The following is a 22403-nucleotide window of genomic DNA, read 5'->3' as shown; positions in this document are numbered from 1 at the left end:
AGATTGGCTCCCGTGACACTCGGCACTATGTTGGCACAGTTTATTTTGAAAACTCGTTTGCCGCATAGCTTTGGATGTCAAGCTCTCTACATTATATTGAATTTGATTGTATTCTTATCATATGAAATGTCTCTGTGATTGAAAACACACTAAATCATTTGTCAATGGTTAAATATGAAGCATCTGCACCTTTGAGTAGAGCGTCAACTTAAATCAATCAAGCAACCAGATGGAAGACAGTACATTTATTTTAGCAAGCACTATTTATTATTATATTAATCAAATGATGTTTTTTTTTTTATTTAATAAAAAAAAGAATTACAAAAAATAAATAGCTGAAAAAAAAAAAAATCACAACTTACACATAAAAAGCCAAGTGAAAAGAAGAAAAAACCTTTACAGGTGGATTGTCTAAACTAAAGCAGACTGCAAGAAAATAGAAACAAATATGCAGAAAGGGAACAAAGTGAGTGAGTGCTTTACTCTGTGGCATAGTAATTAATGTAAACAATTTCACTTTTAACATAGAACTCAGGTGATGTGTATAAAATGTCATGAATACACTGAAGGATCTACTTTTTTTTGCCACAAAATCTGTATTTTAACTTGATAAATGCTACAATTCAGAATATGTAACCTATGTTAAGTCTATAGAATCTTGTATTTGTGAAAACTCCCCTTTCATTAAAATATATGTATAAACCAACGTATGTAACTGATTGTAATGATCATATTTTTGTCAAAAAATATCCAGAAAATCTTGACTGTGAATTTTTTTTAATCTTTGTCAAGCATTGTAACAAAACCTTCTGCTAGCCGTGTTACGGTCTGGCCAGGTCAGAGTTCAGATACACCACAGTAGCTGTGATATCATCCCTGTACATTCTAGCTAGGTCCTCCGGCAAGGCGAGCATCGTGGCCAGCCTCTCCTGGCTCAGTTCTCCATACTCTGCAGTGCCCAGAGCGTGTCTGATGAGGTGTGTCGCAGCGTTGGTGTCTAAAGCCGGGGCGGCAAGGGCCTGGCGCTTTAGCAAGAATTCATGCATTTGACCCAATTTCATTTGCCTCTCAGATGGAGAAACAGGAGCCTGATAAAAGAAAGAAAAACAAAAGTTTACAGGATAAAGAACCCACGGTGAAAGTTGTGAGCTGTGAATCAGGGATACAACAATACATGTTCGACGAACCTGAAGGTGAATCCCACTCAGGTGCTCTCCAACGAGTCGCACAGCCTCCTCGTTCCCTAGTTCATCCCACAGCCCGTCGGTGCCGAGGATCAGGAAGCGGTCCTGCGGTCTCAGCTTGTGGTGGGTTATCTCGGGTGCCACATCCAGATAGGGTGGAGTTAGGTAGTTAGGTGGAGCGTACTGGTACAGGTTGAGAGAGTCCAGGTCCACTCTAGATTCCAGGCTGGCTAAAATGCTGCGCTGCAACTCAAGGCTCCACTTGAATCTTACGTCACCAAACGCACGCAGTGGCATCAAAATCTGACGGCACCATAAAAGCTTAAGACCAGTGACTTACTTTCTTAAATCAGCAGTTAACTCATTGTACAGTGCCTGTTTAGTGTTATGCCATGAAGAACTCTCACCCCAAGCAGTCTGTCATCTGTGACCACTGTGTCTCTCTCTGAGGGCGGGTGCTGGGTCTTGATCCGCTCCACCTCAGCCTGGTTCTGTGTGTTGTGGTCCTGGGAAAGGGGCAAAGCACTCCAAGATCCGTCCTCCTCCAGCACCCCCACAACTGCTCTGCAGTCACCGGCATTCGCCACGTGGATCCAGTCTGCGCAAACATGGGCCACACAGGCAGTGCTTCCGGCAAACGCAACCTGGACAGATGATGGTGCGCGTGCATCAACATTGTGTGTCCTTGAATAGGCTGAAGCAGCAAAGAAAGGTTTGTGTTGGTACCTGGATGGCTGTGCTTTTGATCAGGTCATTGTAAAAAGGGACCTGAGCCTCCAAGGAGATGTCGGCGTCGAGTCGTTTAAAAGAATAGTCCAGAGCATCCAGAGGACTAGAAAAGGATGCGAGGGAAATCAGAAGGAAAAGAGTTCTGATAAAGGAGCACATGTCTAGGCACATCCATCTACAGAATAGGACAACAATTCCCTATAGGAAAAGTCTTTGTACCTACCTCATGCCTTCACCCTGTTCCTCACTGTCCAGTAACTCTTGCCAGAAGACTCTGAGGTGGTCAATGTAGAGGGAAGCAGATTCCCGATAGTTGAAGTCGGCATGTTGTTTGTACCACTGCAAGATGGGAGGAACAGCTCTGCCATGCTCCATGCATTTCTCAAGCTCCTCCAGGCTCTGCTTCGACATCATTGCGACTGCGGTGTAGGACAGCAGACGCTCACTGACAGCCTGGGCACACGCCCAGCCCCCATGGCCGTCAAACACTCCAAAGAGCATGCCCTTTGACTGGAGAGGATATAGAAAATGAGCTTAAATGTAACAAGAAGGGAGATGGATAGGATTACAGACACAGAGAGAGAATACGTACCTGTAAGCAGGTGGCTGCACTGCGACGGTCTTCATTGGGTGTGTTAGCAGCCAGCTGGTTGCTCTCAAACCTTCTGACAGCACTGAGTCCCCTTCCATCAAACTCTGGCACACTCACACTCTGAAACAGAGTACACAGAGACGTACAGAGGTACTCAACCGCAAAGGTATATATACTGTATATGTAAAACTCATATTAGAATGAAAAAAACTACACATTTTCAACCTATGATGACCTCAGAAACATGATTGTGTTTCAGAGACACTATCACATCAGTTACCTGCTCATTAGATCGCAGGATACTGTTGATTTGAACCCGGCTGAGCTGGAAGTCTAGGTTCTGACGAGTGGAGAGGTGCCGCCTGCTATGAGGCCACTTCCCCGACTCCTCTCCAGTGAGGCACAGCGTGTCTGACCTGCAGGGACCCCAGGACGAGGAGTTACATTGAGAGTACTATAAGGGCAAAAAGAGAGTGATGACAACGTTATGATTATAAGCGTGAAACTGAAAGTAAAAGTCAATCGCAGGGTACACACCTGGAGTGGGGCAGTGGGTTTGGAAAGTGTCAATGTGTAGCTTGAAGCTCTTTGAAGGATACTGGCGCACACACGTCCAGACATCTCTGATGAGGCAACGCGTTGTTCAACTTATTCACCCCAAAATCTATGTAGAGAGAAGAATGAAACTTATAAGGTTATGATACCAGCACGTTTGTGTTGAAGGCGCTTGACAATCAATGAGCTACCGTAAACATAGAGCAAGTTATGCTAAAATGAACACACTGTGCTATAACGTTAGACCAATACCGAGCAGCACGACGTCACCTCTCGTTAATATATGTGCAAGCTAGCTTACGTTTGATACAAATACTTTAACAACAGACAGCCTTAAAACGTAAAGTTAGCTTGCTTGCTGGCTAGCTTCATTAACGTTTACCATATGAAGCGACGAATTTTACACCAACACCTACGCTTGATCTAAACAGACACACATTGATTTGGTACATACGTTAAGTATACTAAATAAACACTTGATTGATTAAATACGTACAAAGTTAGTAAAAGTACACGTGAATCGATGTCGATCGTCAGAACTCCATAGATGACGGCGACGTGCCACAACGTCTGACGTCAGACGCACTGTTGTAGTCCTGGCTGGTCTCTTAAAATAGACGATCTTTGTTTGAGACTATTTTATAGTTTGGGGATACTTAGGGAACATTGCCAGGTGACAGCTAGGTGTTTGTTTTGCATCTATCTGGTAACAGTCATAAAGGTGTGGCAACATGACACACTGCTAAATCACAGTGTGTAATCAGAACATGGACTGTATATACACAGACGATTTACAGTCGATAAATCGTACAAACACTATTTCAAGTGTATCAGTTCGAAGCCACGCCCACCTGTCAAACTTCGTGGTCGTGTCAGTTAGTTCTGTCTGTCAATATGGCTCACGTTAATATGTTGTAACCTTAATTTTCCCTAACTTTTGTAAGGTGAAAAGTGGCAATTAACTAACTCTAATTTTAAGTTTTGACATAATAGCTTGATGAAAAAAATGAACTTTTAAAAAACGGCCCGAATTTAACGTTAGCTTGAATGTTTGAATTGTGTTAGCAACGTTAGCTAACGTTAGCTAGCGAGTTCTGTAAGTAGCATTTTGGTGACAATAGCACATTTAGACATTTAAAGAGAGAAATGGACAACACAGGGGTTTGCAGCAAAAGCCGTAATAGTAAGTGACGCCAACTGTGAAAATGTAGTTTAGCTTATGTATTTGTAGATGTGCGTTGCTAATGTAACATGATATATTTACAAATGTAACTCATGTCCGGTTAACATGACCTTGTTGATTTCATCTTTCTCTGTTCAGCCATAAAGACAGATCTCACTTTGCTGCTCGAGTGTCTGAAGTTTCAGATGAAATGTCCCGATTTGCAGAAACAAGCTCTTCTCACCATTCACTCAATCTGTGAAAGGAGAGGTAACAGTGAACCACCAGTGACCAGACATTCAATGTCCTCTCTTCTAACCATCTACACACACTAACCATCTCCTACAGCTCTATTCAACATTCACATGTGTTGTTGGACAAACGCATGCTAATCATTTATCTCTAAATCTTCAGCATAACACCTTGACATCTTTCCATCTTCTGTTTCATTTTCATTATTTCAGAGGATAATGTGGACCTGCTGAGGGAAATGGGAGGTGTGTCATTTGTGTATAACCTCTCCAAATCCAGCATTGTTCGCTCAGATGTCAAGGAGACTGCACTCTTTACGCTAGGCACGTTAGCAGAGGCCAATGGTAGGCATGCGTGCGTGTGTGTGTGTGTGTGTGTGTGTGTGTGTGTGTGTGTGTGTGTGTGTGTGTGTGTGTGTGTGTGTGAGATAGTTGCTGAATCCCCATTCAGGGACTCGTCTGGTGAAGGATGCAGTCCAAAAAGCTGTGTCTTTTGCAGCAGTTGAAGCTTAGGATGAATGTGCGTGTCCTTCCCAAACGAGACAGCACACGGGATGCATTTAGGTAGTCTTAGTCATCTTGTAAAGTTGAAAATCCCCCAGTTTACAGGCAGGAAGTTGCTCTTAAACAGCTGACTACGGGCTAAATAATAGGTCCTGGCAAACACTTTCTATGGATTATGGGAAACTAAAAGCTGCAAAGGACACAGATAAGATAGCTTAGTCACCACGTCATGACATAGTCAGAGGCCGTGGTCCTGGATTGAGATACAGCATATGTGTATTTTATACAACAAGCCCAATGTACTGTCCTATGAATACAATATCACTGTGTTGGTATAATGTGGTATCTTCAAATGCAAGTCAGTTACAGGAAATTACCTTTTTTTTCCCCCTCTGGTAGTGTATTGCAAGAATTATCTCTGCAGGAAGGAGACATTTACAGACCTTGCTGGTTTGCTGCTGAAAGAAGACATCCCGCTGACACAGAAGAGAGTGTCTGTGTACTTGCTGTCTGTGTTGGTCGCCAACAATAGTAAGACCACGGAGGAGTTAAAGCTACAGGATTGGTTGTCCCGTTTAGTTGCAATGTTTTCTGACGTGACTTTTTCTTTGATTTGGTTTCGTTCAAGCTCATGAAAAGCTATTTCATATGTTTGGAACTGAATGTAGAGCAGTTTCTGTAGGTCTCATGTGTCTCATGTGTTACTGCAGAATCAGGACAGACTTTAGGCCAAACTACTGGCTGCCTGGATATCCTACTGGACCTCTTCAGGTACTTTGCCATTCTCAGTTATACTGAAAATTGTGTTTTCAAAACCCACTCATATAAGCACCTACATATATACGTTTAATCGTATACATTTCTGCAGGACCACTTCCCCTCTGTCTACAGAGGTTACCGTGAGAGCAGCTAATGCTACTCAAACCTACCAGCTTTGGGCATCTGTGTCCAGTGCTCTCTGTGGATGTGTCAACAACCCTCAAAATGGTAACGTCATCTGTTTATTTGTGCCTTGTGCTAACTCATTTAGTATGTAAAACATTGATGCGCTTGCCATCCAGGCGACTACTTTTAAGTCAAAACCATGGGATACCACATTAAGTTCATATCTGGAGTCAGAGAAAGAAATGTTTTTGCTCAACTGTGTCTTCTTGTCTTCCAGAGGAGGGTCAGCGTATTTGTGTGGCAGCCTTTGCCGTGATAAAAGTCTGGCTTCAGCGGATCGATTTGACACGCACTGACATTTTTCAACCCATGTGTTCCTTCATAGCAATGACGGTTTCCAACAACTGTAAGTGGAAGGGACAGAATGGCTCGTGCTTAACCTGTGTTATTTTATCTTAATTTACATTAATATTCAAATGCTTAAATGTGAATCACTTCTTTGTTTTTTTGCAGCCTGTGTTCAGGAGAGTTTCTCTGCCTCCGGGTGTCTGGATACTCTCGCTCTTGCACTGGTTCGTCTAGCTTCAGCAGCAGATACAAGCTTGATGTCGTGCCAGCTCTCTGTCACTGTATCCAAGACCCTGTCAGCTTGCATCACAGAAAACTGTGCGTATCACTCTCACACCCACACACATGCGCACATCTGGACACTTCACTTAAGCAACCAAAGTGTCTCATTCTCCATTCACAATGTATTCTTTCTAGCTTCTCTGGCTTCGGGTCTTTCTCAGTATGGTGTGGTTTCCCACCTCTTCTCCCTGCTGGCTAGCCCACACTTGGACCCTGAGGACAGGCTCTCTGTTTTACTCACTCTGGGCCACTGCACTCAGGCCTCTGGTAAGACTGCACAGTAGTACAACTTGAGTATTTATGCTATCTATGTCTTTTTCTTAAATGTCTTTTTTTCCTTCCTGCCTGTAGAGGAGCACCAGTCCCAGTTGGTGCAGTGTGGAGGCCTGCCCCTCATCATCACCCTACTCACAGAAGATACAAGTGAGGAGGTTCGCAAGGCTGCTACATTCATACTGCAGACCTGCAAACAGGCCAGTAAGTCACCAACGTGGGTTCAGTGCTGTTACTCAGTGAGTAACTCAGGAGCGTCACTGTCACCAAAAGTATCCACTTCCTTTTTACATTTACTTCTATATTGGGCATGTGTGAATTTAACTTTGGAAACCGAATCATTTATAGCAGAAACTCCTGATCCAAAGTGTGAATATAAAAATGAATAAATAGAAGATGCAATTGAAGAATATGAGGGTAGAATATGGAGTTATAATGTCTTGCTTGTCGTAGTTTGTGAAGCCATGTCCCTGGAAGTGCCTGGTCAGACAGTGAGACAGGGGGAGGGGGAAAATGTGGACTCTATTACGAACATGGAAGGCTTCAGGGGCTCAGCCAGAGAGTTGCTGCGCAGGATTGACCTGCTGGAGAAGAGACAGGCAAAGGTCAGATATACACTCACACACACACACACGTGGCCATAGTGTAATCAGCATGAAGAGCGGTGAATCGTGATGTGTGCTTATGTCCATCTTTAGGAGGCTGAGGATGAGCAGGAAGACACAGAGCCATTAACTTCAAGTGAAGGTCTCGGCCAACCGCCTCTGCCTCTGCAGCAGAAGGAGAGCATGAAAACCGTCCCCGCCGCATACAGACAGAGCAGCACTCGCAAGCATGTAGAAGCAGGGGGTGAACACAACATTCAGCTTCAAACTGTAAGGAATGTGGTCAAGAGTAAGGATGACAGTGAACTGAAGCAAGTGAGCTCCCATTTAAGTATGCAGAGAGAGAAGGCTGGAAGCAGTGGAGGGTCTGTGTGGTGTTCAGTGTGCAACGGTACTGGAGCCCTAATGTCCTCCCATCCGCAGTCACTAGAGGGAGGCAGAGAGCCACGTACAGCAGACGAGTCAGTAGACTTCCTCACTGTTGATTACGTCTTAATAATGAAATGAGAGCTTTCATTGTTTCTTTCTCTTCTGTCTTTTTGTTCAGACGGTTGTTTAAGCCCCCAGCATCAGTGAGGCCCAGTGCAGCAGAAGAGATCAAGTGTTCTGATGAAGAAGGTGAGAGTCACAGCTTCATACCTTTAACACACTTCTTTGCTTTTGCTTTTTGTTTTGAGTAGATGTGCAAGTTTTCTCATGTTTTTTCCATTCAAGTAGTGTGTTTTTATTTTTTTTAGAGTTGCAGGACTGTGAGAGGAGCACGGTGGGGGAAAGCCGAGTGGAGGAACACTCACTGTCTCGTATCCGGTGTGCAGGTGGGAGAACTCACTGTATTTATTCTTTTCAACTTTTAGGGGATTGTTCAGTTCGATTATTGCAAAGCCAGCCCCGGACTTTCCGCTGAATTCCGTCTCTCCTCTAGGTTGTGTGTTGCCGTTTGAGGAGGTGACCAGTCGCACTTTTGCGTCGCTGCAAAGCTCCTGCCACCACAGCTGTGACATGCACACGGTGCTCCGGGAGGCCACGGAGCGGTTCAGGACTCGTCACTGCAACCTTCTGCTCAGGAGAGAGAATCACGAGGACGCCGAGCGGGCAAACCCAGACCATGAGAGGGCTTCAGCTGCAGAGCCACAGAGAAGCTGGGGAAACTGGAGGGGTAAGGACATCTTCATGGGCGGTCTCTCACTAATCACTAATCACTATAACCGGGTCAGGCTATCATTGGCTAACCTGCGGCTGCAACATGGGCTGAATATTACTGCATTTGGCAAGAATATATTATAACATTTCAGACTTTGCCCCGAATATACGCTGCATAATAGGTGCACTGGATTATGGGTGTTGTGCATGCTTTCATTGCTGACAGCGGTATTTGTAAAATATGTCGACAAGTAAACATCTCCTTCATCAAAGAGCATAGCTCAGTCAAGATAGTAAACATGCCTCATGCATGTTGCTGCTGTTCCATTTAACCTTGTCCATTACTTCATAACCTTGACTTTAATATTCTCAGTATGAAACGCATATTGTTGTCTTTAACTGCTGCTATAACATGATTTCTACTCCGCTGTAAAAGAGGTCTGCCTGACTCCCAGACGTAAAGAAGCAGGGAAAGGCCAGAGCTCCCTGCCGGAACATCACAGGAAGAAGCACAGTGGTAAGAACTATGAGCGTGTCTCCATACAACAAATCAACTGCAAATCAGTAAACAACATTTAGTTGTTGGCCACTGAACTAACATACATGTACAATAATCTTTAGCTGTTTAATTCTTCTTCTTCCATCATAGGCATCGCTTTGACTCCACTGCGTAGAGGAGCTAAAGAGGGGACATTGACCCCTCATAACACGACCGGTATGTATGTGACATAATCATAGACGACATATAATGTATTCTTGTCCTTTCTATTTGTCATGTTGAACAGCATTGCTCTCATTGCGCCTCCTCTCGGGTCCAGGCTTAATTCCCCTGAGAAGATGTGATCTTCCTGCAGGTAGATGTGTGCTCTCAGATACGGGTGTTTACAGTAGATTACTGTAAGTGTGTGTGTGTGTGTGTGTGTGTGTGTGTGTGCGTGTGAATGTTATGATTGAGAGCCTTTGGTGGGAGCTGTCTCTCCGTAGTGTGTTCTAGGCAACAGACGAACCGAAGAGCAGAAGGAATGTTGAACTGCAGCCAGTGTTCTCACAGTGCAGGCCAGAGCTGGTTCAGAGCAGCACAACTGTATGGAGCTGTTTCACACTCTGTGCGTGTGCGTGTGCGTGTGCGTGTGCGCGTGCGTGCGTGCGTGCGTGCGTGCGTGCGTGCGTGCGTGTGTGTATGTGTGCGTGCGTGCGTGCGTGTGCATACGTGTGCGTGCGTGACAGAGAGAGACACAGAGAGAGGGAGAGGCTGTTTTCTGATGCTTTTGTATTAAGCCAGTGGTGTTGAAAGAAGGTTTAGTCTGTCCCACATTATGATTTTGCATACTTGCATTACATTCATTATACTGTAAAAAACAAAAGTATATATTTATTAATTTTGTGGCTTTATTTGCCGTCAATCCCCTTTTTTCTCCTCCTGCTTTCCAATTTTGACGATTCTCTTGCTTTAATTCTACATGCTGACATTTACTGTGTCTTTATACCGCTCAGACAAATGCATTTTCAAATGCTCACTTTGTGTGAGTGCACACCTAGAACAGGTTTTTCTTCCATTGCACAGCTCACCTTTTCATTCAGTCTCCAAACCCTTCAGCTGTTTTTTTTTACATCTCTGTCTTCTTTCCTGTTAAACTCGTTACTGTCTTGATTTCTTCTGTTCTCTTGCCTACTTCATCAGTGCAGCTGTAATAGTCATAACTGGTGACATAAAATGTCACGTATGAGGAGGAGTGCAAGAGAGAGAAAGCGTTGTCTTATCTTTATATTTGACATCCTCGCAGTGTTTTCCACACGTACTCACGCACAGACTGTTTGATGTTGCACACACAGAGACAAGAGGAGGGATTCAAAGTGGACGTCACACTGCTGATGATGAGCCGAGGACGAGCACGGAGCACTGTTCCACTGTGAGAGTCTGAAAGAATATGTATATGTTGATATCTATACGGCCCGCCAGGTTTTTCCAACTGCTGTTCAATGCTGTGGTTGTATGCTGTAGTTCATTGAAGCGGTAAACATGTCGTGCTGGGATTGTTGAGGAGTTGATAATGAGCAGCAGGGTCTTACAACACAGACGTCGGAGCGTCCCTGAACACATCAGCGGGAGGACTTTCAAAAGGACTTCTTGCACATGATGACACAACATCTTACTTCAAGTCTCAACAAGTTGATTTTCACAGGGTACTGAAATAGGTTGAGACTAATGGAGGGTGGGGAAATGAATTTAAAACTGTAGGATATTGTGGAATGGCTGCGAGTCATTTAAACAATGTGTTGATAAACCACCAGTATGTAACATTAGTCACTCAGGCCTTTAGCAGATGCTTTTAATCAGGACTAAACTAACATTAATCCACACCCTCCTGTGCATCTGACACATTGTCCAATGTTTAATCAAAGTTGTGCCTCCTCTGCTGTCCTTCTAACTACCAGAGGAGGAGGAGGACAGACTTCAGCAGCGAGGAGGTGCGTTACCTACTGTGCGGTGTGAAGACTTTGGGTTTCTCCTGGAACTCCATCCTGTGGTCGTACCCCTTCCTACCTGGACGCACCAATGTTGACCTGGCCAAGAAATACAGGCGGCTAATGGCAACAGGAGAAAATCTGCCCTAAGTGAGACATTTGATATTTTCCATCAGAAATGTCAAATTGCATTTAAGTTCGCTGCAGAAAGGGGAAGTCTTCTGAGATCCTGGGCCAGCCGATGAATTAATGCCTCCTGTTAGTAATAGCTTTGACTCTCTTCACACTGTATTTATTGGAAATAATCCAAATAAGCATTTACCTAATATATTAACATAGTGTACTCTCAGTATTTATTAAGATTTTTAGTACTTTGTATATGGTGGTCCTACTTTGCACTGTTTTTAAAATAGTTTGTGCAGCTTTTTTCAGTTCTTTGAAACATGTTAATTGTTTTGTTATATGTTAAAACATTAAAACAAGTGTTTGAGATTCTTACATTTCTCTGTCAAATACGCATTTGTATTTGATCTTGTTAGGACGCATTGTGCTATATTTGGAGTGAACATGATGAAAAACCTTTGAAGGGCCATGTTAACATCCTTGTTGTGTTGCACTATCACCTGTTGATGAGTCAGCACCACTGTGTTGCCACATGTACGCCTGCCAGATTTGATTGCAACAGCACAACGTGCCGATGAGTCGTGGCATGAAAAGACCCAGCCCTAAACACAACACGTCCACCAAAAAGTTCAGTTTGGATAATATTGGATCTTAATTGAAAGAAGTTTTTTTGACATGATTTGACCCAAGCAATCTTGTCAATTTGAGCAGAACAGCAAGTGTCAGTTGTGTATTGCACCACTATTTTGGTTATACATAAGGAAGACAAAAGAGGAATGCAAAGAGGAAGCAATAATTGCTGCACTTCTGCTTCGACCCTTTAAAAGAAACAGATATAAATTATATATGTTACTTCCTTTACACACGGTGTCACGGAAGCAAAGAACAAGGTCTGTTTACTTTGATTCATGCTTTTGCCATTGAAGTCCATAGCGAGGCAAGCAATCAAGGAGTGGGGGAGACTCCAGCACTTTGGTTTATTGAGCTGAAAGCCTCTGGTATGACAGGAATCACAAATCGGGCTGTTTATCAAGAACCAGGTCAGTCTACAAACCTCTAAAGGCGAGCTCGACTCAGATCACTGTCTGAGTGCCTCTCCCTCTCCGTGGGGACTCATCGGTGTGTTGCCAAAACCATGGGACTCACCGGCTTGCCATGCCCCGAGGTGCAGGCTGCTTAGAGTTAGGTGTGGTTGGAATAAAAGCATATTATGGATTATGAAACCGCAGACTGCATTGATGCACAATGATCGTCTTGACATAGAAGAATTATTGTAGTTTAAAATCGAGCAGCTACGTGTTGTAAATCGCGACGATGCAGCAGAGTACTTCTTCCTTCATTCGGTCAAATTGGCAAAATTTCATTTTTCAGCAGGATGAAGTGGCCTCTCGTACCGAACCACTGAGCGCTCGGTCAAGATGTTCAGACAGCATGCAGTGAGGGGGGGGGGGGGAGGCATGTGAGGAGCAGATTTCTCATGGACTGAAACAGTCACACTGAAGACTTTTGACCCTGGCCACCCAAAAACCTCCTTCCTCTGGAAAGAATGTGCTCCCCCCCCCCCTCTCACCCACCAGACTGCGAGGAGGCTCCGTCTCTACATGTTCTGATCCGTGCGAGCTGGAATTCGATTTCCATATGTACGTCATGTCCCGTACATGTACTGGTGTGTTACAAAACACCCTCTGTGACGGAGAAAGCTCAGATCGTTCCAATGTGTGCGTTTAGCAGATCCAGCCACTCTTTAGGCCAACAAAGCCACGACGAGCCCACAGTTACTGAAGCTGCTGTGGCCTCGCAGCTAATGTGTGTTCAGTAAAAACACATCCGAAGTCCCTTCCCGTAACCTACGACATAACACGCCTTCTAGTTCAAAATAAATAAATCAGTGACGATGGCCATAACATAGGTAGAATATTTTTATTTTCACAAAAGAAGTCACTACTTAGGTTAAAAAAAAGAAATCCTGTTGAATACAAGAAAGATACAGAATTTTACAAAGTCCAAAGATGATTATGTTAAGGCGTAAATGTTTACTAGACACTTGTATCCTGATAGTACTGTCTCCATCTTGGTTGCATTGCTACTGTCCCTTGCCCATCAAGTTTTGCAGTCACCTATGGAGCGCTGCACACTCACGGTATCCACCTCACAGAGCTTTTCCCTTTGTCCTCGGTCAACATCTAAATTCTTCCCTTCAACCTTTTTTTCCCCTGTAAGGCATTATTGTATAACAATGGCTTCTTTTTCCTCTTAAAGAAATTCATTTAAATTCTTGCTTGGTGAATTTGCATAGAGGAAGAGCTCCGTTGTCCAGTAATACACTCAAGTACACTCATAACCCCCCTGTGCCGCTAAAGCCCCACCAACACACCCTTTGGCACATTTTCGTTCATTTAGACAGAAATTAAATGTTTGCCTTTATTAGGCCACTTAAGTGAGGAAAAAAAAACAAAAAAAACATTGCATCTTTCAGAATTCATGTAAGGAGTTAAGAGGGTTTCACAGAACTACTATCCATTCACTTCTTAAATGAATCATCTGCCGTGGTGTCACATCAGCTCAGTCATCGGCGGGAATGAGGTCGCTGATAAGGTCATTCATTATCTTTCAGCGCCATGTCCTGCAGCAGTCCACTAATATTTTCCTGGCTGAAGTCACTCACGAGCTGCTCCAAATCCCCTGCAGCCTCCACCGCCGTCGGGTTTTCCGCAGACGCTGACGTCTCCTCGCTCTTTTCGGCCTCGAATGTGGGAATCACAGAAATCTCAGCGCTGACTTGGCATTCTTCGGCCGCTGGCATGTCTTCTGCATCGACCGGGGCGGTGACTGGAGGAATGTCAATAGGTTGGGCACTTACGTCGGGGACTGAACAAATCATTACCTCAGGGAGAGACTCTTGGCTAAGCAGGTCCGTCTTCTGCTCCATAGCCTCAGCTGGTGCTGGTACCGACTCTGAAATGGGTTCAGGGACTGCCTCAACTTCTGCCTCTGGTTCGGGAACTGGCTCGGGTTCAGGAACTGGTTCTGGTTCGGAAACAGGCTCGGGTTCAGGAACAGGCTCTGGAACAAGCTTGGGTTCAGGAACTGGCTCTTGAGCCGGTTCTGGAGCAAGCTGAGCTTCAGCAACAGGTTTTGGCTCAGCAACAGGTTCCGATTCTGGAGCTGATGATTGGCAGTCTGAGACCAGAGGCTCGGTTTGGACTGGAGCTTCGTTTACCACAGGCTCTGGGTCAGCATCAGGAACCTGCTCCTCTTTACTCTTCAACACCAATTGTTCAGTGCCGGAACACGCCAATTGTGTCACTTGCTCCTGAATCCCCACATCCAGCTTCTCCGTTTCAGTGGTCTGCGTGATCCCAGAGTCCTCTGCTGGTGGTGCAGCTGCTGTTTCTGCTGCAGCAGTTTCAGCACTGCTGGCCAGGACGTCTCGCCCTCTGCTGAACCGGTTTCCCATGATGAACCTGTACAGAGACAATGAAAAGAGTTATGAAATGTCAAATTATATTCTGTAAGTGGTTACAAAAACTAAAAAAAGTCTAACTTTTATTTCGCTCAATATTAACATAACTTTTGCTGACATTCTAGTATAAAAAAGGTGGAGATTTTCTTCCCATTTCATAAACAAGCAATTGATCAAGGGAACAAAACCACAAAAACCAAAGAGAGAAACTGGTTTCTACTGAGGATCCACTGAACTGGTTGAGTGAAACATGTCCCAGTGTGCGCGTGTTATACGGTACATTGTGTTCTCTTGTACCTTTCCGGGGCTGCATGTACAACGTGTACCATATGCGTCCGGATTTGAGCGTGTCTACAGGGAAGGTTTCTGGTGTGCCACAGGAGCACTTTAATCATGTATTTGATTGCATCTTTCTTGCGTGCTTTGCACTGCACGCCACCCCTTAAACTCTTATATTTAAATAAAATCTGCACGTTTAAACGCGCACTGAAAACGTTTTCCAAACTACGATCACGTAACAGCCCCCGTGTCAGGAACATTACAGGTCATGATTTCCATTTGTTTTTGCATTTTCTAATTATTCTCTAAAAACAACCACACCTTGATCCAGTTGTGCTTCCTACCAGAACCATGGATCCGCATTACCGCAGTTCAAACTCATAATATAGGCCTCATGACATGACAGACATCCATCTCAGAATTATCATCAACACGAACAACATCACTGCGCCAATTGCCATTAATTGTTGGTCAAAGCAAAAAGGAACAAAGAAACCCTTGCAGACGACCCCGCCTCCCTCGTGCTGAACAAACTTAAAATCCATCCAAAACGAACAGAAGTATAAACAGCTCCGGCAACAACACCGAGTAAGAACCGGGAACCAACCTTATGAACCGTTTTCCGTTGCAGTAAAAGTAGATTTAGTCGCAGATGATCTCGCACTCCCAACTTGGAGAAGATCGCACGTCAAGCTGCCTGTCGTCGCGCGCACCAGCAGAGCAGACTCCTCCAAACGCTGCCGCGCACCATGCGCGTCCACGATTTATATGCGCGTTCCGTACACCAAACCCACGGCTGCTGCACACTTGCCCAGCCAGTAAGTAGCCTAAACAACACTAGATTAAACTGCTTAATGTGTCTTTACTCAATCCACTTTAATACCCATGAACCCGTGTTTATTCTTGGTAAACCGACCACACCTGTGTCATGTTTCAACCTGATCTCTGTGTTTCAAACTACATCATGTTTAAATAGGGTCACAAGAGCTTCTTCAGCTTTCAGTGTTGACCACAGTCGATTTTATGTACATGCATTGCGATTACAGATGAGGAAGCTGATCAGCAGGTTGAATATGAAATCCTTTATTTCTGTAGCTCACAAGTGTGTTATGCTGAGGAGTTGACGATTAATCTTTCTTTTTCTGACTATAAAAGCACCACTCTTATGATTGTTTTTTCCAACTGATTAAGTGTATTGATTTCTGTCAACATGAATATTTAATCTTCAGGTCAGGCCACGTAAGGCTTAAGCTGCCTTCTGTTATGGCGGTTCTGTCTGTGAGGAGACCTGGGCTCTCTATTTGGATTTCTGTATTCTGCAACACCGGTACGGGAGACCTGTCAGTGGAAATGAATCTGAGATAAAAAATTTAAAAAATGAACATCCTCGCCACAGTGGTTACTCTGGGTTTGTACATTCCTGTTGTGCTTGTGGCCTTTGACAGAGCAGCCCTCTGGTTTAGCATGGCCTACATCAAGCCGACTCATCCTGACCTGGCATTATAGGTGTTTTGCTACTCTTATCAGTCGTATGTGAACTGGGAACACATGACCATCTGGTTCTATTTATGTGTGCACGTGCAAATAGAGCTGGTTATTACAACTGTGCTGACCTGTGTGAAAGAGGGGAGAGAGGAGAAGAAGTCCGCCTTGTTAAACTTTAATTATGAAGCCAAAGTGCTTGACTAAGGTATAATCAAAACAGTGTTGTTGTTGTTTTTTTTACAATGAGAATTAAAACTATTTTGTTTCATGTCAGGTTTTCACTGAATGCCTTAAGGCTTATGCTGCTGAGTCTTATGACACATTTTGTGATGAACCTGTTACCCTTCCTTTTAACGGAGCGTACTGCATTGCTTTTGTGTGTGCTATTTTAATTCGAGACAAACTGGTTTGTGAAAGTGATGGCTAAGTGCGCAATTAAATATCTCACAAAAACAAATCAAAATCAGAAATACTTACCCGTGGGGTAATGGCTGGTACAGTACAATAAAAACAATACATCTTTATTGTCGACCGGGGTGGAAATTAGTCTTAGGCTCATCAAACACAAGACAAGACGACAGCACATTTAAAACACATTAAAACACTTCAACTAAGTGTCTGTGTGTTTCATACTCCGTCACATTACTGAGTTAAGGGTATTGATGGCACATAGGATGAAAACTATTGTGTACACTGTTTCTAAAATCTGTGGACAAACACTGAGACCACTAAGTTCCCCCAGAAGATAAAGTCGCTGTGAGCATCTCTTGAAAGTATACACTGAATTATCAGAGAAGCTCATCTGGGAGTCCAGAACAAAGTATTTAAAGTGTTCCACAGTTTTCATCGAAACAGGGTTTTAGATGCTGTATTCTGAAGTTCATCATCACGTAAAGAAGATTTCTCTCACAAGCCGTAAGGCGTCATCCTCCTCTGCTGGCATCTGTGAGTGCTCCTCTTTTTCCTCAATCTTCCCAAGACCACCGCGGTGCTGTTCTGGTCCTGACCTCCGACCCTCGGGTGCCCGATGCTGCGGGCTGTTAGTGTACGGCACTGTTTCCAACTCTGTGACGTCCACGTCTTTTTCTGAAACATACGTCGTCTCCAGGGCATCATCACCGCAGTCTGAGGACTCCTCCTCCAAAGTCACCAGCTTTGCTATCTTCTTCTTTGAAGAGGCAGAGTTCCCCCTCATCTTCACAGTGGTGGCTGCTGCCTTGTCTTCAACCTGTGTGTGTGTGTGTGTGTGTGTGTGTGGGGGGGGGGGGGGTCAAACACATTTTACACAGTGCTTCAGGGAATATCTTGCATTTTACATACACTATGAAAAATAGTGTTAGATATGATTTAAGTGTTCTACATGCAGGTACACTGTTGAGTGGACAACATATGTTTGGTATATATAAAGTTAAAAGCCTGTACTAGGATCCCAACATTTTTATATATATATATAATGCATTTAATTTACACTCGTTTGTTTTATTTACATAATCTCAACATCCTGTAATAATATCGGCGTGTTTTCATTTTTACATTTTAAATTATTTGATCAACAACTGGGTCTTTTCTGGCATTCTCCTCCGCCAAATCTCAAAAAAAATGAAGAAAAGAGAGAAGCAGCGCCACCTTCAGGTCAGTGGGGAGAGCCACGTCCTCGCACGCACCGTGGGTGAGATGTGAAACAGCTGCCTCCACCAGCTCTTTCTCGTTCATACAGTAGAAAGCAGCACTGAAAACACAACCGTGCATATGCGTTAGTCAAGATGGCGTAATAAACCTTTAACTGAAGTATAAAACCGAGGCTTTGCCCCGTTTGTTTTGTTTTCGTCAGCTACCGTTCAGTTTTCCGTTTTCTCCCGCTCCTCAGCGGCTCCTTCTCTTTCACTTCCTCTTCCTTCTTCTCCATCCATGACGGCAGCGCCCGGTGCCTCTCTGACATGTTGGCGCGGTGTTACACAAGTGTATTGTCGGCTTGCATCTGGACGAAGGTTGCTGAGGTATCGCCGGTATAATTGGAAACAGAAACGAGGGGTTTCCAGCGGGTCTAAAGTCACGTGATCACAATGGCGCTGACTGGGTCTTCAGCGCCACTTAGCGGACAAACAGCTCAATGCGCCACTAAAAGAAAACACCGTCCTTTGTTATCAATAAAACGATTACTATTCTGTACATTTGATTAGTATGCTGTGTCACACTAGTTTATATTATTAGTATATTAGGAGGCAGTAAAGCTCTGCAGTGTTTTTGAAAATTCATTGTGTTTAACTTGTTGATTATTGTCAATGTTTTGCATGTGGCCTGACTGAGTCTGCTGGTAACTAAAGCTAAATAAACACAAATAATTATGTACACTATTGACTTAATGTAGTTTGTGACCGCCACTGGAACTCTAGCTACACAAAACATTTCAAATGTGCCCCCCCTCTCCCGCTCTGTCTATTCTCATTGTTTCATCATCAACACCCCTTTTTGTATTTTTTTTTTTACTTCCATTTTCAATAACAGTAATTGTATTATGATAATAGTTGTTTTGTGGCTTTTCAAAAAAAATTGTAATGCATTCTGGGTGGTATGTCTGGAAAATGACTTAGCTAAGCACGATGGCTTCGAGCCCTGTGTGTCTTATTCTTACTGGCCAACAGCCGATAATCCATGCTAGTCTAGTCGCATGACACATTTCCCCCTCTTTTCTCCTCCCTCTGTCCTTTTCTCACCCTCTTTCACTCTCTGATGTGCCAAACAACCTTGATCAGACTCACACCTTCTGTCACTTTGTTTCAAAGCTGCCTTCTCCCACTCGGGCCTTTTAATTATGTCTCTAAAGCTCCTTCCTAAGTGCTTAGGCCTTGATTGCAAAGACCAGCTTTGTATATTTGACTAAATTAAAAAGTGGGGAAAAAGGGAGGGGGGGGGGGGGGAAACCCTCAAGGCAAAGAACATGTTTACAGCCAGATGCACGCACAATGTCATTTTCGCTAAAGCTCTCAAGTTCAGTGCATTTTAGGAACGACAAGTAATCAGAGGGCTGAACTGGTATCAAATGAAAAAAAAATCCTCAAAATCTTCCACCATATTATTATTCCTATTTTCAACAGATGTCAACAGATGCACTTTGGGAAAATAACTTTATTACTGACCTACATTTTGTCATTCATACAGTGGATTTCTTTTTTTATGTAAAGCCACTGGAATATAGAAAACTTTCAACAAGCTCAAACTGATTATTTGACCAGAACTAACTGGTTTCCAGTTAAACCAGTTAGTTAGATCCCTTTTAGGGTCCAGACAGCTCTCAATGCTATCCATATTGTTTTTCACCAGACACCAAAATGAAAAGAAAACGAAATGTCGAACTCATCATCACGATTAACTCATTACCATCATTATCATCATTGTTAAAATGATTAAAATGAAAAATGAAAAATGATTCAAACATTGAAAACATGAAGAACCTACAGTGGCATTGAACTCATCCTCCTCCAGGCTTGCTGCCACGTCCACAGATCAGGCCGTGCTAAGAAGATTTATTTTTGCTGATGGAGTAAAGCTTGTCTCTGCTTTAATTGCTGCTGAATTTGTGGGTCGAACATGGCCAAAATGTCTGCTGAACGTACTGACACGAGAGCAGCAGCACTGGGGTTTTGGTTTGACATTGGTTCAATGGTAGTATTTGTATAAGATGAATATTGTAATGGGCCTAATTTCTTATAATGTTTAGAATTGCAGAACACTCTGGTCCATAATTACACTATGAGCACATTTTGCATGGAGCATGGTCTGCATGTTTTTGTTTGATGAGAAGCTATTGTGTAGAAAACACAAGTTGGATTGGTCATAAACAACTGAATCAGAAAAGTTCAATGAGTCGTTTTAACTTAATCTATATCTCCTCTCACTTTCCACTGCCTCTTCTTCACGTTGTTCCTGCTCTGAGGGTCCTAATTGGTGAGAACCAGACTAATCTTCTAGTTGTGTTCTTAGGCTTAACCCTGCTTTGAGTAAAGGTCATTACCATTGGCCATCTGTCCTAGAAACGCTTGTTGTGATTGGCCATATGGCATAAGAGAGCAAGATTTAGGAAAGGCAGAATCTTTAAATTGAATGAAGATATTCCACAGGTCCCGAAGGGAATGATGTCGGGAGAGACATGACATCATCTCATTATGTCAACCAGGATCATATTAGTGCATGTGTGTGCACGCTTACAAGTGCACATGTGTGTTCACAGATGCAGACTTTGTTGTAAATTCAAATTAAATCTGAGGAAGAGCCTGGGGCTCAAACGTTAAACAGCAATAAAAATCATTCTTCGTGCGGGAGCTATTTGGTATGCGGATCTGTTTTAATTCTGTAAATTCAAGTAAATTCTTCTCTCTTGTAGCAACACACAAAGGACACAAACAACTTCAAAAGTCTGAGTTCAGACACACACAGTCTGACACCAGAGGAAAAGAGGAAGTCATTATTACCTTTAAGGGTCTTTTAGCTCCTATTTGCCACATGGGAGCCCATTATTCCCAGTATGAACCCCCAGTTCAAAGAGAAAGCAGAGCACAATCTTTCAGCACTCTTTCAGTGTGCTTATGTTGACTGTTGATGTGCATAAATGTGTGTTTGATTAGAATCTGCTGTATCATATGACCTGGACATGTTCATGTGGTTGCTTACATTAATCTGACATTGTTTTTGGCAACATTTCTTGTATAGTTTAGTCTGCTGAACCAACAGGTAAACAAAGTTTTACAAGCAAGCAATGCTTCCAGAAATCAGATCCACCCAACAGATCCCTCTCCTCAGTCAGAGGGTGTTTTGGCAAAAATATTTTCTTCACTCCTGGTTTACTTCACATCTTTGAAAATTGCCGGAGGGAACAAATTCTCAGGTGACATATCCTGAATAACAAAAAGCGCTGTTTGCCTCAAATTATTAACTTGCAGCAGGATGCACACAGTTTAGTTCTGAACTGAAAAAGGAGCAAAACGCAGGAGGAAGCAAAGGGAGCAGGATTTTTTCGGATGCTTTTGCATTCAGTTGCGTGACACTCAAGGATCGCAAATAGCAGACTTGTGGAAAGCCAAAGTTTTCTGTGAAACTGTTTGTGCTCTGATGAATTGGTCACATATCAGGCAGACAACAAACCACATGCCATTTTTAATGATACAGAAGAGATGCATTGCTACATGGGAGCAAGGGCTGGGCATGAACAGATTAGAAGAAAAAACACAGGATTGGGTGAAAGTGAAATGGGGAGTTAGTAATCTCAAATATTAAATAATGAATCAAATACATTTTTTTAATGGATTTTGCTTTTGGTAGTTTTGACGGCTTACAGTATAGTAGTTTTCTGACATTTGAGATCATTTTTATTTCCTTTCTTTCTCCATCTAATCTGTTGTCATATGGACCAGAGATAAGAAGGGAGTTTAGCATCAGCTTTTCCTGCTCCACGATATCACATACGTCTAAATCTGTCCAGAAATGTGTCAACTCTCTGACTGGGGCTGCTGGGACAGTCTGGCTTTGAACCTTAAGCGGACTAAGGAATCGCCTATGAGGATGATTACATTTCAAGTTGAAAATAAAGTCAAGTTGTTCATGAACTGTCTTTAGTACCTGAAAGAAAAAGTAAATGATGCTGGAGGTACATTGAGGTAAAGGCATTCATTGCTCCACAAGATTTAGTTTTTGTGTCCTCAGCTAGTGTAGGATTTAACACAGTGGGCTGTGCATGAGGGTGATTAGTTGTGACATAATCTACAGTTGTAATATCAAAAGCCCGTGGTGCTGGCAAAGGCAATAAAATATTTCTCGCTAAAATAAACACACACACAAATCAATGTGATGATAAATGAGAAGTCTCTGGGATGCAGTAATCTGTTCCACCCTATTAAAGTCGGGACGTGTAGGCCACTGTGCTTCCCCATCAACAGTAATAGGCCAAATCCACAGGGATTTCCTGCCAATCACAGGCTCTTGGTATCTTAATGACTTTTCCTCGGAAGCTGATAAAAGTGCTTTTCATCTAAATACGTCAATCTGTTTTGTTTTACTGCACTGAGTAGATGAAGCAACATGGA

At 43.3% G+C, this 22403-nt stretch overlaps 3 protein-coding genes and 1 long non-coding RNA gene across 5 annotated transcripts; 1 reads left to right on the top strand and 3 right to left on the bottom strand.

Annotated features, from left to right (window-relative positions):
- Positions 1 to 244: 244 nt before the first annotated feature.
- Positions 245 to 3633, bottom strand: pdp2 (putative pyruvate dehydrogenase phosphatase isoenzyme 2). Its single transcript, XM_076088977.1, has 9 exons — positions 3557 to 3633; positions 3043 to 3169; positions 2786 to 2959; positions 2506 to 2625; positions 2137 to 2423; positions 1911 to 2016; positions 1592 to 1828; positions 1188 to 1487; positions 245 to 1088 (listed from the first exon to the last, which is right to left on the bottom strand). The coding sequence occupies exons 2-9, from the start codon at positions 3124 to 3126 to the stop codon at positions 822 to 824; spliced, it is 1575 nt and encodes a 524-aa protein (XP_075945092.1). The 5' UTR covers positions 3127 to 3169; positions 3557 to 3633; the 3' UTR covers positions 245 to 821.
- Positions 3634 to 3925: 292 nt separating this feature from the next.
- Positions 3926 to 11468, top strand: terb1 (telomere repeat binding bouquet formation protein 1). Of its 2 annotated transcripts, XM_076088975.1 has the most exons (20): positions 3926 to 4243; positions 4382 to 4492; positions 4687 to 4818; positions 5377 to 5508; positions 5688 to 5748; positions 5846 to 5964; positions 6140 to 6268; positions 6376 to 6528; positions 6628 to 6759; positions 6844 to 6969; positions 7219 to 7370; positions 7464 to 7831; positions 7918 to 7988; positions 8108 to 8185; positions 8293 to 8526; positions 8947 to 9027; positions 9160 to 9225; positions 9329 to 9364; positions 10344 to 10420; positions 10947 to 11468. In XM_076088975.1, the coding sequence occupies exons 1-20, from the start codon at positions 4207 to 4209 to the stop codon at positions 11124 to 11126; spliced, it is 2475 nt and encodes an 824-aa protein (XP_075945090.1). In that variant the 5' UTR covers positions 3926 to 4206; the 3' UTR covers positions 11127 to 11468. The 2 variants fall into 2 exon arrangements, with proteins under 2 accessions (XP_075945090.1, XP_075945091.1); XM_076088976.1 differs by lacking the exon at positions 9329 to 9364.
- A 1536-nt stretch (positions 11469 to 13004) lies between these two features.
- LOC142947997 (uncharacterized) lies at positions 13005 to 15570 on the bottom strand. The gene is made up of 2 exons (XM_076089873.1): positions 15449 to 15570; positions 13005 to 14563 (listed from the first exon to the last, which is right to left on the bottom strand). Exon 2 carries the CDS (start codon positions 14554 to 14556, stop codon positions 13696 to 13698), a length of 861 nt encoding a protein of 286 aa, XP_075945988.1. The 5' UTR covers positions 14557 to 14563; positions 15449 to 15570; the 3' UTR covers positions 13005 to 13695.
- Positions 15571 to 17748: 2178 nt separating this feature from the next.
- LOC142947996 (uncharacterized) lies at positions 17749 to 18207 on the bottom strand. The gene is made up of 2 exons (XR_012953433.1): positions 18162 to 18207; positions 17749 to 18055 (listed from the first exon to the last, which is right to left on the bottom strand). It is a non-coding gene; the product is annotated as an uncharacterized LOC142947996 (long non-coding RNA).
- Positions 18208 to 22403: the final 4196 nt, after the last annotated feature.

The sequence above is a fragment of the Anarhichas minor genome, unplaced genomic scaffold (genome assembly GCF_050575085.1).
Source record: "Anarhichas minor isolate MPS153535 unplaced genomic scaffold, ASM5057508v1 ptg000011l, whole genome shotgun sequence".
Classification (NCBI taxonomy): domain Eukaryota; kingdom Metazoa; phylum Chordata; class Actinopteri; order Perciformes; family Anarhichadidae; genus Anarhichas; species Anarhichas minor.
The sequence above is the reverse complement of the archived record's forward strand: the minus strand, read 5'-3'. Positions and strand labels throughout refer to the sequence as shown.

Coding starts and splice junctions, on each gene's coding strand:
- LOC142947997 (XM_076089873.1), bottom strand. CDS start 14,556: ATGGGAAACCGGTTCAGCAGAGGGCGAGACGTCCTGGCCAGCAGTGCT.
- terb1 (XM_076088975.1), top strand. CDS start 4,207: ATGGACAACACAGGGGTTTGCAGCAAAAGCCGTAATA. Junction 7,371..7,463: donor TGGAGAAGAGACAGGCAAAG/GTCAGATATACA, acceptor GTCCATCTTTAG/GAGGCTGAGGATGAGCAGGA. Junction 9,365..10,343: donor AAGATGTGATCTTCCTGCAG/GTAGATGTGTGC, acceptor TTGCACACACAG/AGACAAGAGGAGGGATTCAA.
- pdp2 (XM_076088977.1), bottom strand. CDS start 3,126: ATGTCTGGACGTGTGTGCGCCAGTATCCTTCAAAGAGCTTCAAGCTAC. Junction 1,829..1,910: donor TCAAAAGCACAGCCATCCAG/GTACCAACACAA, acceptor TCATCTGTCCAG/GTTGCGTTTGCCGGAAGCAC. Junction 1,089..1,187: donor TGAGTGGGATTCACCTTCAG/GTTCGTCGAACA, acceptor TTCTTTTATCAG/GCTCCTGTTTCTCCATCTGA.